The following is a 16,937-nucleotide window of genomic DNA, read 5'->3' as shown; positions in this document are numbered from 1 at the left end:
GAGGATGTGTAAAGAAGTGAAAGTATTAGAATATTTCAAGTTAATTAGACAATGCGATCAGCCTAGGAGAAGCACTGTATTCCTAGCCAGATGAGAACAAGATGACATTTGCCCAGGGAAGAAACTGGCCTATGAGCAGATGCGAGCAGCAAAACCAGATTCAATGAAGAGAAGGGAGATAAAGAACTGTAAAGGGACTCAAATGTAGAGAAAAGAAAATTCAACTTAAAGCAGTATGAAAAGGAAGCAAATTAACAGTTTCAAAGATGTTGGCGATGTGGTCAGTGACAGTCAAGGAAAGCACTCCCAAGACTTCTTTAAAAAGAAAAATAAAAGCAGGTGAATTACATGCTATGAGTAGAGAAGAAGTGCAAGAATTGTGGGTAAAACAATATTAGAAAATAGTAAATTCAGTGAGGAAAAAAAAGTAGTTTTGATTGTCCCAAACTACTGGCAAACTAGTGACAGACTGTTGAAAGTCAAATCAGATAAATATCCAAGGTGAGGAAGGTGGAATCATCTCTGTCATGCACTGGTTAAATCGCTCACAAGGATGAAGGAAATGAACATTCAGCTCCCCTTCTGCCTGGCAGGAGTTGGACCTACACCTTCCAAATGACCTGATCCAAATACCAGGTGATACAAAGAACAGAATCAGCCCACTCTGCCTAATAAAACCTAAGTGTCCACTGGACTAGAGGGCTGTTGGCCCCCCAGCCACCAGCCTCATTCTGCAGCAGTAAAGCAAAGCACACTACCCACATGTACAATGGGACTTCGCCAAGAGGGGGAACTGCTCCAAGAGGGGGAACTGAACATATCCCTACAAGCAGTCAGGGCACTCTTCCAAGTGGGACTGGTCTAGGAAAGCAAAGGCTGAGAGCTCAAAAAAGGCGTCCTAGTTAGTGATAACAACCAACCATTTTGGCGAAGAGTGAAAATCCTGACTCTGCTCACAATAAAGCCCATAACTCCTGGGCTACCACCGCTGATTTGCAGTGCATCATATGAATTTTAAAAGCTTAAAAAAAACCAATGCACACATAATACAATGTTTGCAATTTGAAGAGCAAATGTAACTGGAGACAAATCCCATATTGTAATCTGAGACAAAATAATCAGGTACAATCAGACTTGTCTCTCATGAGACTTGTAGCCCAGCAGATAACCCTTCTTCACAGCTCTTAATATAATTTGCTAGTAATTGTGACCTATCCCAAATCCCCATTATTCAACTCAACTGGGTATCATACCTAAAATCCAGGAGATTTACATGGAGTTGTGCTTGGGAGGGACCTTCATTTCAACTGCAAAAAGCAATATAAAAACATGACAGACCTGAAATACCTTTTCTTTTAGAAACCAAATCTACAATTCCAATTGGTGAAGACACCTCTTGTGGCATAGAGATAGACAAGGATAATGCCCTGCTCCTGAATGAATACATTAAGCTGCACTACAGATTTCAGCAGAAATTAAATTTAATAGCAGCCAGAGTTCTGAAAATGCCTGTTAAATCCAGTACAATGTGGTATTTCAATATGTTAACCCAGTTTAGGAGGCTCTTACAAAACCAGCATTTTCACAGAGCAGTAACGCGAGCAGAACTCCATAGGTTAGATTGATTTAAAAAACTCTATATGAAAAGAAAATCGAGTAAATTAATGGCCAGCCTTTGCTCCTGCATGTTAGGAAGCCCTGGCAGACAGCACAGCAGTTAGCCTCCTATAACACCTTCAGTGTTGACTCATTTGTGAGTCATCGCATTTTTAGCAGAGACATCACGTTGCAATTCTGTTGTTAGGAGCCAGAGATATTCTGTAAGAAACAATGTATGCGTTTTCAGAGCTGATTCAGACCTGTGTGCAGCAGCAGAATAATAACAATGTGCCCGCATCTGTGTCTCCCCTTCTCCCCCAGCCTCTCAAGTGGTCTGACTGCTGGCTTTACATAAGCAGAGACACTGCCATTTTAAACCTGGTTATTTTTCTTTGTGCCCCTCCCCCCCTTTCTTTTAATGTTTTTCAGATTGTTTATTGCCAGGTTAATTCCTAGCCAAGCCTTTAAAGAAAAACACAATAAATTCCCCAAGCCTATTTTACTTGTTTAAAATGCATCACCTGAGTTCCACATTATAAAAATTTAATTAAACAAACTTAGTTGCTAGAAGGTAAAATAAATTTGAAAAACTTATTTTACAATGCTTATCTGGGAAAAAAACATAATCACCTGGATTGGAAGCAAGAAAGAAAACTTTGAATTGCAGAGTTGGTTGGAATTCATAAATAAACAGAAGTCAAAGGAAATACATCAAATTGCATTTAGAAGATGTCCAACTTCTTTACAAGAAAAGTAAATGTATACCAGTCTCAACCCTAAGAAAAATCTCAACAATAAAAGCCAGTTGGGAACTGGCTAGGATTAGTGCACTCTCATGAAAATGTAGACAAATGTTAAGGTACCTATCCAAAGACAGCCTTTAATACAAAGGCACTAACAAATGCCAGGTTCCCAGCTGTTCTTGACATTTCCCCAATGTTTATAGCATTCTTCTGGATGCTGTACATTTCTGTGATTAGAAATAATAGACTACTTTGCAGCATAAAATACACCAATTTCAAATTTAATGGGAGCTGTAACACAGAGCACTGCGTTTTGATGTATGACACACTACAATCTCCTAGACTTCAAGAGATGAAGAAGCCTTTTTTTGATAAGGCCTTTAAATCACAGAAAGGTCTCCCTATTTAAAAAAAAATAAAAAATAAACCTTCTAGAGTTTATATGTGAGAAAAATATGTATAAAGAACATTAATCAACTTATTGTAAGGCCAAATTTTACCAGAAATGAAAGCAATGTTTCACAAGACAATTTGGCTGGATTTTTAAGAAGGCAGCCCATAAATGAGCAGCGAATTGCAGTCCAAACAATGCTTTAATGCTTGGGAACAAAAGTCTTAATGACTTCCAGTAATATTTATGTTCTCTGGAGCCAAAAGCCTTTCAGACTTTTAAGTCACTTAAGGCAAGGCAGAAAAGATGCACCTAGGCAGAACCTAGGTGACTATGCCCACTGTACCACAGAAAAACCTCTATTGCTGCTTCCTAACACTCAGTTGCCTAAGCAACTGTGATGAGGACTTGTAAACCAGGAAGTGAACATGCACAAGGAGCCCTATCACACATTTAGGAGTTAAGGGTTGGCATGAAATGCGCAGATGGCTGTGCTGCCTTTAAAACCCAGACGACGGATAAGGAGCTGGTACCCTTTTATCCAACAGACCAGCAGAGAAAAGAAAAACACAGGTTGCAGGCTCAGTTCCTTCCTTCAGTTGAAAGGATTCAAGTATGCGTCTCCAATTGTTCTGCTATTCAGACTCCAAATTTTGCTGGGGTAGGTCCACTTCCACCTCCCCCTCTAGAGCAGATTTACTTTGCAGGCAGTATTTCAAAATTAATTGCTTCAAAAGGTGAAAAAGAAGATGCCTTTGCAGTGAATCAGGCAGTCACCTAGCAGAAGAAACACTAGACGAAAACCACAGAGCAAAGAAAGCCTGTGTGCTCTAGGTTAAGTGCATATTGGATACAAGACTGACATAGCTGGCCCTTAAAGCACTCCAAATATTATAAGATTCTTGTACGTTTGAGGGATAATTCAAAATACTGCATCATTCTAACCTAAAAGAAATTCCTGCACAGGGATGTGAAGCTTTTCTGCTCAGTTGCTCAAGGCCAGAATGAAGGCTTAAAATAGCCATTGCTGATTCAAGCTATTTCCAACAAGACTATAAAGGGGTGAAGGATCCAAAGGGATTTCTGTGATGCTCAAAGTGCCTGTAGGCTTAGATTTACATGGAGGTGTTACCAAATGTTGTTAGGAGTTCTTTCACAAAACATTTTTCAGAAGAAAATGCTGACTGGGTAAGCTAAAATTTTCACAGAGACATCAGTTTTGATCATCAATAAGTTTTGATTAAATTTTCATTGAAAGTATTTGTCTAATCTGATTTATGTGGTCTGGGTTTTAGTTGAAACCAATACCCAGGTGGATAAAGCCAAACTGTTAGGGAAGTTACCTTTAACATTCATGTTCAGATTACTTTTGTGCTTTCTTCATTATTCAGTCCAGAGAATATTTAACTATTTAGGTGAACTGGAATTGCTACAAATGGAAACACTATACTACGTCTAAATAGTACAGTGTGGAACAATAGGATTGGATCCTTAGTGACAAGGGCCTAACATCTACCCTGTAGATCTTCAGATGAGCTGTAGTCTGGTTTTCTGGACCCAACACCCATGAAATGTTAGAGCACAGTAGATACTTTCCAGGACATGTGCATCTTTTTATGTTCATGCAACAGAATACAGGTTTAGATGCTTTGAGATTGCTCTGCAAATTGGAGTGTCTTAAGTAAGGAGTAATCTGGAGATTTGATTCAGAAATACCATCATGATGTGAATGACAATGTTACTGCAGATGCACATCTACAACACAAGCTCTAATGTTCACAGAGCAAGAGCATGAACCTAAACAGTTCCAGGCAAGCACCCTACTCACTGAACTTCTCTACCCTACTCTAGAACTTCTGATTTACATTTGAAAGCTCCAAGGGCTCCAAGTGTCATTCCAATACAGAAGAGAAACAACTGGTGGAACTTCGTATTTTCACGAGAAAGAAGTCTCATTTCTCTAGACAGCTTAGCTGTTATTGCTATATTACCATTAATACCAAGTACCCGGGAAGATGGAAAACCGATGTTGCCAACTCCTTCAAAAGTCTCCATTTTTATTAAAATTGTAGTCCTGAAGGCATGTGATTATGTAAGAATCTTGGGTTTCATTTCATGAAAAATAAAAAATTCTTCCCCATGCAGAGGAAAACTTTAAAATGTGTCCTCTTAAAGAACAACAGCCAGAAGGCAAACAGAAAGAAATTAAACTGAATTTTTTCAAAGAAGGTCTCAGCGTTTTCAAGGCAATCTCATGAATCTGATGGAGGAATTATTATGGTTTGGACTACTTGTTGTCTCAGTAACAATAAAGTTTCCCCAGGGTTTTAATTCCACTTCCTTCACACCTTATAAACTACAGCGTGTCTGGCCTTGCCTCATTAGTTAGAATTAGCTATAATGCTCTTGATGCAGTACAAGGCAAAGGCTGCTGCTTTCTAGGCAAAGGGCATAAGGCCTTTGTCCAACCCATCCACACTGCAGCAAGGACAACTTGGATCCTTGTGAAGATGTCATGCTTGAGTTGCCTGAAGGGTGGCAGGACTCAGACTAAGCCTGTGCCTGAATATCTGATCATATGTAATTCAATACAGGCAATAAAAAAAAGTCCCAGCATATTCTTAGATTTAGAGCCATACTTGACTGACAAACATGCCCCAAGGGAGCTTGTCTCCACCAGCAGAGCCTCTGAATTTGTATTGGCACAGAAGTAACCAGACTTGCTAGTCCTTGTTTCTCTTGCTAAAAAGGGTAGTGGGTTTTGCCATGAAGTAATAAATCTGATTTGAGAAGAATTAATGCATTTCATATCTGCAGTCACCAAGCAGATCAGCTTCCAACTAATGCCAATTTGATGCAGAATTTGAATAAGTTTCCCATCATTTGCCTTACACAAGGGTAAACTTTCTGTAACGCCAGTTCTGAGTTGCACGCTAGCTTACACAGGACATAGAAAACAAACCCCAGCAGCTCTAACATGTAAGTGAAAGGAAAGCAGTGAAGGGCTTTCATATGTTTGGCTGTATTGTATTAAAGACACAGTATTTCCCAGATCATATGTAACATATAAATTCGACTTACCAAAGCTTTTCCTTCATTATTACCTTCTGGATAGTGTGGGTTAAGCTGGAAAAGAAAAGAAGTCAAATACTATCTTGATAGCTTACGGACATTTCAGAACTGGGGGATAGGGTTTGGTTCAGTTCTGTATTATGTATTTACCCTATAAAAGGACAACGGAATATTTATAACCAGTCTGAGAACAAGAGTATAAGAATTATACTCTTATTATCATTTGGGTGATATGGTTTAGTGAGAGGTATCCCTGCCCATGGCACAGGGGTTGGAACTAGATGACCTTAAGGTCCTTTCCAAACCTAACTATTCTATGAGTCTATGATTCTAATTACGGATTCAATTTCTGACTGACTTAACTGGCTATGTCCTCGCTTTAAAAAAGTGCATCTTGCTATCAAGCTTGTTAACTCAAGAGAGGAATCTCAAATAACCAAAACCAAAAAGAAAGATGAAGAAAGCACAGACAGTTACTAAGCTAAACACAGCAAGTTACAGTCACCCACACATATGCACGCAACCACTTCCAGCATTGACCTTAACCAGATACATTGAGATAAAGCTAACATGCTTCATGTCTACTGAGATTTTACAGGAAGACAGTGAACTTGGAATAAACACATCTTTGAAACAGGAATGGCAATGCCACTAGAGACAAGTGTTTAATTGCCTTGTGAGTTGAGTCTGTTTAATCATTATTAATGGGGATAATATTTTCCATGTCATACCAGGATTATCAAGTATTAATTAATAACTAAAGTAGAATGAGAAACTTGGATGAAAGACGCTATACAATAATAAGCGTAAAGTATTACTATTTAACAGTGGTTAATATGATTTTACTTATGACAAGTGAAATATGTAGACTAGAAGATGAGGGATTATGTAGGCAGATACATACTCAAATAAACAAACACACATACACCCACACACTGGCTGCATATGAAACCTTTCAAGATCTGACTTACATAATGAAACAAGTTTGCCTCAATATTTACCATATTCCCTGACACAGGATATGCCGTCAAAGCACTGGAAATGCTGAAGTGAAATTATTAGTTATATAATGTAATTTAGTTCTTAAGCAATGACAGCGTGTATACATTTTGTAATAAGTACAGTCATTTTCTTGGCTTGAATTTGGCCAGTGTGGGAGAGCCAAAAGTGAATTGCAAGTTGAACAAACCCCAGTAAAACTTCTCAATATCACATCATCATATATCTAACATTACACAGACAACTACTGTGAAGTTTTTATTATGCTTATAAGGTTTTTATTAATACTGTATCATTTATATCTGTTTACCAAAAAAAGCCAGCTCCTCCCCACATCATGAGCCTGAAGAAAGGAGAAAAACTTTTAGGTATTCCTAAAATTGCTGAAAATACCTTCCCCTCTGTGTCATGACTTGATGTGCTAATATGGAAGTGACCACAGGTTTATTCTCCTGTCTTCATTTCAGTATTTGCTTTAGCCACTGTGTTACCATCACAAATCTAATTTAGAGAGCCTGCTTGCCTCCCTGCATTTATACCTATCCCAAATCTTGCATTTTGCTCCTCCATGACATTCTCACACAGCCTCCTAGCTCCAGGTGTCATCAACAGGAATGGGAAATGAACACTGACCAAAAGACAACTAGGAATTATACATACAGATATGTATACATATATGGTAACTGTTTTCATATGGGTTTGGTTTCTCACGCTTCTTTCAGCATTATACTTGTTACACCTTAAAATAATTTTAGTTGCCCATTCTAAACAGCCAAGCTGAGATCTCTACGTTTGGTTCTCCATCAAGAACAGCAAAAAATATCAGGCAGTGCTCCTTAGTCACAGCCACACACAGTGGCCTTTCAGCACAGGTGCAGAGAAGGTACAGAAAGGCTAAATTCTATGATAGCTTCAGATTCTGCTGGTTGTAAGCAGAATCTGGTTGTGAGAAAAAGTCTGGGTCATCTCAGGTTTGTCACTAGACTCAGCACAGAGAAACATGCACTGAGGACTAGGTCTTCAAATGGAATAAAGCTATAGTGTTTCACCGAACGGCCTGAGTGAATACAGTCATCCAACTAAGTATGAATTGGGCCTTGAATTCTGCCATTCTTCAGCTGTTTGCTTTCAACATAATGATGCTTAAAAAAAAAAAAAGTAATATAGCAACAACAGGAGAAACTAGGAAAACCTCTCTCCCACACCACTTCTTGCCTACTTTAAAAATGACTAAACAGGTTGCCCTCAAATTTTCAAAACAGTTCACTTGTGGACTGAGGCTGAGCAAGACAGAAGGCTCAACTGAAAAATGAAGTACATCCTTACTGATGTTTTTCCTTGCCCTACTGTCACAGAAATAATAAAACTTAAAAGATGCTGTTTAGATAAAGTTTTGAGATGCTGATGCTAAACCATAAACACAATGGAATGTAGTTTTAGGGCTGATGTTCATGGCCCCATTTTCAGCTGTGCTGAGCAGCTGCCACTTTCATTTTCATTTCAGCTGAGGTTGTTGGTATCGAGCATCTCTGAAAATCAGACTATTAGCTATTACCCCATACTATATTCTCCATGTAGAGGGGCACAAATCACATAGTACTGTATGTCATATTACACCTGTTCCAAGTCTTTTTCAATATCCAAGTACAGCAGAATGATTTAAGAACACAGTGAAAGTCTTAACAATCAGAAATCTATTATTTTTTTCTGATTTATGTAAGATTACCTCCATGTTCTTCAATAATCCTCCAAAGCAAAAGAAACCTTGAAAATAAAAACATTAATAATTTTTTTCCTTGTTGCTAATGAAATCAAGTAAAATTCTTTGCAGGTGTTTAGAAAGCAAGAATTCTACACTAAAGTGGGCCCCATTAAAGCTCAACAGTCTTCAAGATTTTTTGTGTCATTGGCTGTGTTGAAGTTGCAATGAAGTTGCTACTAAAGTGTAGCTTAAATACAGTACTGAATATTTCTGTAGAACACCACTGGAAGGTGCATGCAGTCAATATGTAGTAAGAACATGATGCACTGTAAACTGCAGAGCTCAAGCAAGTGTGATTATACAAATCATTTTTGTAACAGCTTCGTTATAGGTTATTTTTTTAGAGTATGTCTCTATCAGCTTCTTCCAATGCAGAATAAACCAGAAATCCTAATCCTCTGCTGCTTGTTTTTTTCAACAAATTTAGATACAGCCATTTTTACCTTTCCATGGGTGGGAAAGAAAAAGGTATCACAAAATGATGGTTCAGGTTCCTCATGGCTGAAAACTAAACAATATCAAAGACACTGAAATAATTTCATGTTATGGCAAGCTCATGAGCCTTACCATAATATCCCAACACTTGCCCATTGCACAAGGCCACACAACCTAACCATCTGAGTAAGTGGGAAATGGTGGATGGTGGTAAGGGAGGCGCAATCTACATCAAATAACACAGACCTCGTTAGTAGAGAACAACTAGGGAAGGACCAAGAATTTGCATCAGTGAAGTGGTGAACTAGCCACCTGACGGTAGTCGTGCTGATCCTTCATCACCAGGTGGGACAGCTCTATTGTGGGGATTTTGCAGTTGGGCAAGGCTAAGGTAATCATCTCTCACAGCTCCAATGACAATGATTTATGACACCACAGATACTTTATCTTTTTCAGTTGCTTATACATATGAACCTAGACCCAACTCTACACATCCTCAAGCATAAAGTCTCCTAAACTCCAGAAAATGGGGTTACTGTATCAACTTTTCTTTCACATCACAGCACTGTGGAAGAAGACATTATGGTTTTACACACATGGGCTAACAGTGCACATTGACTTAGCAGCTGCATGAGCTTTTGCTTACGCTAAGGCCCTATCAACAGATAAGTACCACTGTACCTGCAGATGCAATTTGCATAATATAGTTCACAGGAAGTATCTGGAACCCCAACTTGTCTTGGAATCTGAATAGGATGTCTCTATTGATTAAAGCTAGTCAAAGATATAAAGTTTTCAATACTTAAGACTTTGCTGAGTAAAGAATGTTCTACTGCTGAGCAGGACAACTTCTCATTAACATGTTATTCCTGGCTTTAACTTTATTTTTGCATCTTCACATAATAAGATATCCTTTACAGTCCAACAATCATGGACAAACAGTTTGGAATTACTAAACATGAGCTGGCAGTGTGTGCTTGCAGCCCAGAAAGCCAACTGTATGGTGGGCTGCATCAAAAGGAGGGTGACCAGCAGGTTGAGGGAGATGATTCTCCCCCTCTACTCCACTCTTGTGGGACCCCACCTGGAGTACTGAGTCCAGCTCTGGGGCCCCCAGCAAAAGAAGGACATAGACCTGCTTAAGTGGGTCCAGAGGAGGCCACGAAGATGCTCAGAGGGCTGAAGCACCTCTTCTGTGAAGACAGGCTGAGAAAGTTGGGGTAGTTTAGCATGGAGAAGAGAAAGCTCCAAGGAGACCTCATAGCAGCAACCTACCAGGGCCTACAAGAAATCTGGAGAAGGACTTTTTACATGAACATGTAGTGACAGGACAAGGGGGAATGGCTTTGAACTAAAAGACAGTAGATTTAGATTAAGTGGCACAGGTTGCCCAGAGAATCTGTGGATGCCCCACCCCTGGAAGTGTTCAAGGCCAGCCTGGATGGAGCTTTGAGCAACCTGGTCTCGTGGAAGATGTCCCTGCCCATGGCAGGGGGAGTGGAACTGGATGGTGATTAAAGTCCCTTCCAACCCAAACCATTCTATGATTCTATGAATTTCACATTTATTCTGAATGCTGCTTTCTTAAAGGAATGCATGGGAAGTACCGAAACAGGCTATTTTTGGACACTGCATTAAGAAGGAGAAAGAGGAGTTTGGGGAAAGAAACACCCATACTGATTTTAATCAAATTTTGTTGACTAGGTAAAAGATATTTAAAACATCTCACCAGAGAAAGAATTAGATTGCCAAATTTCAGCTAAATGAGCATTTTAACAACTTGTTTAAAACTTGCATTTATGAAGGAAACCCTGACAGACGAAGAATAAAAGGATCTAATTCAACACATGTAAACAGTTCCCACTTCATTTGAAAACCAGCCTGTTACCACACAGCCTGTTACCCAAATCTCAACAAGGGCAAGTGTTTCGGGGGAAAAAAGCCAGCACAAAAGAAAAAAGAAAATTCACTTCTCAAATCTTTCATCTTCATTTGACTTGCTTTGTTCTTTGTTAATGTCATATTGATTAGCTTTCAATAAATCCAAAGGACTTTTGCACAATTTCAAAGACTTCAGTGGTATTCAAAGGACTTTTGCCATCTTATTAACTTGTTGGAGAAAGACTGGCTATGACTTTGCCTCTATAAACCCCATTCAACCCTGCCACAGCATCAGCACAGAGTTCCTGATAATCATCATCTGAGGAAAGTTTAAAAATCTTGAAAGGCCTTTTATTTCAGGATTGTGTTTTGCTGCTTTGCTTACAAGCTGTGTCTTAGCAGATCAGACGAGCTTCCAGGGAGCAACGGGAAAGCTAAGTCTTTTTGTCTGCTTCAGCCTCGCCATGCAGCACAAACAGTGTGAAGTGGACAGACATCCCCACATGGGGGAACTATCTGCTAGTCAAAAACAGGAATGAGAATCAGCTCCAACATCTTCCTGTCCCAATCATTCACCCTTGTCATAAGAAGAAAGGACAGGTCATTTTGATGGCATTTCATAATATATATATATGCTTTTTTTATAAATATATATATGCTTTGGTATGCCTGAATCACTACTGATTTAAAGGCCTCATAGCACCGACATAAGCTGGAGCTGCTGCAACGTGTAGCTCTATGTTAGTTAGGCCAGGAGAGGGTGGCAACTGGGAAATCCCTTTGGTTCTCCTGTGATCCAGGGCAGAGAACCTAACCACCCACTGACACCTGGTGCTCAGTCCCACACAGCCATAACCCATTCTGCAGAAGAAATCAAAAGAAAGAAGAATGTCTTAAGGCATCCTTTAGTCTAACCTGAATGCTGGGCCATAACCTCAGTATAAGCTTCAGCGGCTCCATGCCAGGATGTGCTACATGAAAAAGCACCCTCATCTCTTTAAGGGTTTTATTCTAAATATCAGTATCTCAGTGGTTCTCCCAGAAATAACAAGGGATGAATGATTTAGACCTTACTGAAATTTCTACCATTAAAAAAAACCAAAAAAAACACCACACACACAAAAAATACCCCAATAATGAAAAACAAATGAGGGAAGCCTTCTAAACCTCCATCAAACATCAAAAATAAAGAGGCACAAATATGAATGAATAAAAGCTTCTCAAGTAATCTTGTATAACAAACTAAAAAAATGCACTAAATAACAGACCGCATGTTCTACATTTGCTGTTTTGGGACACACCAAATGCAATAACAGCAGACGATGTATTGTTAATAACAGAAGCAGTCCTTATAATGACTAAATGACAATAAATGTTGCATTAATGGCTTCACACTTCCCTCCCTCCTAAAGCTTGTATGCATATAAATATGGCTCAAACGCAGCCAACTTCAGACAGGGCTGAAAAAGCCTAGCTGAACAGAGTCTCACAGATCACTACTGATCACACTAGCAAAACTAGTTGGCTGAGGAAAAAAATCCTTCCTCCAAGATTTCTGAAGGCATCTGCACACCAACAGGTGTGAATGTTGTTCCCAACTTTCACCAAAGTCAAGACAAGTCGGGCCAAGAAATTTAGCTTCATTCTCCAGATTCTTAAATATCTAGCTCAGGGGTTTGCTAAATGGATAGCTTCTTTGTCACTTCAAAAAGCTACATCCAAGTTTCCAAAACAGGTCAGACAGGCTCTGTAAATCAGTAATCCACCCTCCTTCTCTAGTCTCTGGATCTCTTTTACTTCATGCGTAGCTGTAAATTATCCTTCACTTCTTATAGAGCTTTAAAACAAAACCACACTCTTGCTATGAGACAGTGAAAAATGGAAATAAGGCTTACAGTGCCAAGTTCACCCTGTCACCTTGGCAAGGCCTTTTTCTTACAAGAACCTTTAATCACTGAGCTAAACAGATAGAAACTAATCAGAATGCTGTATTAACATTTAATGAAGAGACTGTGGAAAAAAAAAAAAAGACTCAAATGGAAGATTCAGAAGCAATCTCCAGGTAAGGGTGTCTCGCAGCACCAAGAAATTAAATGTGAGCAGATGTGTGAAGGCCTTGGTGGATGCTGCCATCTCCTGGTACCTTCTCCAGTTTACAAACTACTATTCTTGAGCAAAAGGTACCTGCACATCCCTGTTAAACAAGGCCATTTTTATCTAGTTATTTGCCGTACTGTTTCTACTGGCAGAAGGAACCACAGAGCATTAAACACTATGCTCTCCTCCTCTGCATGAGCTGTATGATCACTGGATGAATAATCTTTTCTGCAAAGGCTTGCTTCCATGTCACCCCGAAAAATAACAACCTCAAAAAATAACACTGGCAAACAGTGGTCTCTTTTTGCTTCCTAAACACAAAAAATCTCTGTCAGTAGCCCAATTTCTGAAAACTGGATATAAAAAGGCTTAAATTATGGTCTTTAAATATTGAATCTCAGTTGCCTAAATAAGACACCCTATTCAGTATTCCATTTTCCATGGCAGTTCAGGAAGGTGAAAGAAAAGTAAGTCCATAAAACTAAAAAAAAGTTTCTCCAGGGCCCCAAGAGGTTATACATGGTTTATAGCCTCAAGTTTGAGAATTTATTTCCCTCTTACATTTATTTTTAATCCTAGCTAATGCTGAAGATACTATTACTCACACAAATAGGTAATCTTTCTTAAAATCTTGAGAAATGCTTTATTTTCTATTCTTGTAGCCGGAAGTTCTACTTCTTTACTATGTCCTATTCAGAAGGCAGGAGAGGATTATGTTCTTTCAATATTAACTTAAACATGCACTCAACTATCTTCACTATGATCCAAATCTTGTGATTATTACAACAGGATTAAATTTATTATGAAGAGTATAGGTCTGTCCACACGGATATGATATATATCATATGGCAGGCTAATATTTTTAATACTGAGACATAACAGAAATCCATTTAAAAGAACGCAAATCGAGATTAACAGCAGTTCTCTATTTAAAGTGAATGATGTACATAAGCTTCTCTGAAAAGGAACTTAGGAAATTTTGATGGTAGAGTGAGATAATATGGGAAGAAATTATTAAAGAAAGGCTAGAGAAAGATGAGTAACTTTTATTGATCATTGATTCAAGAGTTCTCAGCAAGTGGTTTACAGTACCACAAGGTGAAATCCAGCTGACAGTCCAACAAGGTAAGGCCCTTTGATGCTGACTTCAGCAGTTCCTGTTAACCCATCCCAACCACTTGTGACCCTGGTGCTTTGCCTAGTTTAAAGTAACCCTGTTTAAAGCACAGACTATTCCCTCTTCCCTACACCCTGGTGTCCATACCTACACCGTCTCAGGTACAGCACTTTGTTTCACAGGACCACAATCAAATACTTGTGAAAACACCCTTCTCCAAGTCTACATTGCCACTGAAGTGCTTTTATCATTGAACTACAGCCTTGGTAGTTCACGACTTCCTGACCAGCTTAGAGTATTAATATAATTGTCATTTCATCTCATGTGCATGTAACCCTGTGCTGCTCAGGCCAACTGGCTTCAACCATTCCTACCTTCAAAAGAACATCCACTGAGGATCTAGTAATAAAATAATCCCAAAGATGGAAGTATGTTCCATGTGGGATTTTAATGGAAGAGTTTAGAACAGAACTTTGATCAGAGTTGATCCATTTTATAGCTTAGAGCCTGCACTTTCACTCTTGCAGAAAGAAGAAAGCAAACCCCATAAGAAAGCCAGAGTTTTCCAGTGGGACATGCATTGGGGATGCACATCAGATTGCTACTTCTGCCCAAAGCAGCTCACTAGTGGACAAGTCTTCTTCTATGACTTGTCCATCATCAGAATATGTGCTAAGGAGTTTGCCACTCCAATCATCCTGTACAAGCCATTTCTGAAGTATATTCATATGTAGAAGTCAAAAGTGGCTGTTGTGGAGACTTCAGTCCTGCAATGGCCAAAGAAGTCCAGGGGGTGGCTGCACAAGTGAAAATTGTTAGAGGAAGTCCAAACCCATCAGGTCAGTATTTGAGACACCCTTGACCCCTGAACATATGCTCATGCTCCATTGACTTCAAAGACAAAGCTACTCCTGAGAGCTTTACTCAATGAGGGCTTTCATATGAGCAACAATTTGGTGTGGAAGCATACTACAAGTAAGAAAAAGTATGTTTGCTTCTGTCATTACCTGTGAGCTCATTGCTTCAACCTATTGCATTGGCCAGCATGCTCTCACTCTTCTCTTTCATCTAGAACTTCAGAGCACAGATTACCTTTTGGAGCAACACAGTATTGTATGCATTTCCTTGGAAGACACAATAATAATTTGAACCCTTGTTTATGGCCACAATTTTATGCTATCACAGAACATGAACATTAAGGCTGCATTTTACCTGCATTATCTTAATTCATTTAGTATAGTAGAATTAACTCAGTGTTCAAGACAATTACCTCACCAGATGTACTGTCCTATCTTGGCCAAGGTATCTAGTAATTCTAGTTTAGTCTATTCAATTAAACAAGACAGAATTATCACAGATTTTTCCTTACAAATTCTGGACTGTGATTATGTACATGTTCACAATGTTTCATAAGCAACATAATGTGGTTTATATATTGCCTACTGGAATATCTGAAACTAGCATGTGATTTGATATTTGCATATATTTTTTGTGGTTATTTAGCGATATCCCTCTCGCATGGGAAATTTAATATGAAATGACAGACTTATCCTGCATTTCTTGTATGCATGGTCACACATATTTCTGTTTAACATCCTCACACAGCCAAGTGTTAATAGTTCTGGTACAGATTACCCAGTTTAAAAATCACAGAATTGGAGCTGCTATGCACATGGAGAACAATATTAAAGGTGCATGTTTTGGTTCAGCACAATTGATAAGCTGATATTCAGTTCAAAGAGACTTTTGTCCTGGCGATTAGAATATTGAAAAGGTTAGGTGTGTTCATGAGAAAGGCACAGCTGTGTGGTCCTAACCTGCAGCATTTGAAAGGCTGTTCCAATAAATTGCAGCTCACTCCCACACACAGATAGTTTTGGGTGCATTCTACATGTGGCATATGCCCTGAAAAGACTTTAAAAAAATAAATCTGGGAAAGTCTTTGTTACTTTGAAGCATTCAATTTTCACCTAACCTTACAGCCTCTCTTTATAAATATAAAGCTCCAAAATAATTTGGGTCATTTTGCTGTAACCAGGGTTAAAAAAATAGAATCTTCTACAGAACTTTTTCTAAAAGACTGCTGACTCTGTGAAGATGAGAATAAAACTCAGCAGCCTGGATCTTAGCTGGTGGCTTAGCGTAGTGTCAAAATCTCCTGATAAGGATCTCGCTCAGCTCTTTTGGGTGAAATCAAGCCCTTCTGACACTAACAGCAGAACTCGCACTTTCTCCAAAGAAGATAATTTCTCTTTCCAATTTTACAGCTGAGCATTTGGTTCCACTTTCTTATTATTTCAATGTTTTAGGAATGCCTGAGCCAGTGGCTTCAGGTTTCCAAATGCTGGACATGTAGGAGACATTACCACGTATGCAGATTTCTGATGTCCGAAGTCTTACCACCAAACATGAAACCCTTACTTCAGCATATTCCTCCTGTTCCTTAAGTAATTGTGTAAAAGCATACACATATCTGATATGTCAGACCATGTCCTCAGGATGTGCATAGCAGCAGGGAAACGACAATGCAGCAATGCAATTAGAAAACATCTTCCACTGGGTCTCCTTTAGAGGTGTGTCTTTCAGGGTAGCTCACTTTCAGCCCGTAGTCTAGTAGTAGGGTCTAGGTTGCTTTATGGCATTATTTAGGTCTTAAAGAACTTCAAAGCATATTAATCAAAATTAGCCTAAGTAATGCCAAATGGAAATAGGATTAAAGGAAATGTTACTACTTGAGGCTGTGTCAGAACTCAGAGGTATCAAAGGACCCTTAGTCTTTGGGAAACTGATTGTGATACTTAGGAACATGGAATTTAGGTCTTACACATCCTGACTTCATTC

General features: G+C 39.0%; 1 protein-coding gene across 4 annotated transcripts in view; it reads right to left on the bottom strand.

Annotated features, from left to right (window-relative positions):
* Window positions 1–16,937, bottom strand: part of ITPR2 (inositol 1,4,5-trisphosphate receptor type 2) — a 264,777-nt gene that overhangs the window by 187,221 nt on the left and 60,619 nt on the right. For 3 of the 4 annotated variants that reach the window (XM_030477958.1, XM_030477953.1, XM_030477954.1), the window contains exon 10: window positions 5,815–5,859. The exons of the other annotated variant lie outside the window; for it this stretch is intronic. In XM_030477958.1, coding sequence (XP_030333818.1) covers window positions 5,815–5,859 — 45 coding nt within the window. The remainder of the gene's footprint in view (window positions 1–5,814; window positions 5,860–16,937) is intronic. 4 annotated transcript variants of the gene reach the window in all.

This window comes from Strigops habroptila, chromosome 3 (assembly GCF_004027225.2).
Source record: "Strigops habroptila isolate Jane chromosome 3, bStrHab1.2.pri, whole genome shotgun sequence".
Lineage (NCBI taxonomy): Eukaryota > Metazoa > Chordata > Aves > Psittaciformes > Psittacidae > Strigops > Strigops habroptila.
The sequence above is the reverse complement of the archived record's forward strand: the minus strand, read 5'-3'. Positions and strand labels throughout refer to the sequence as shown.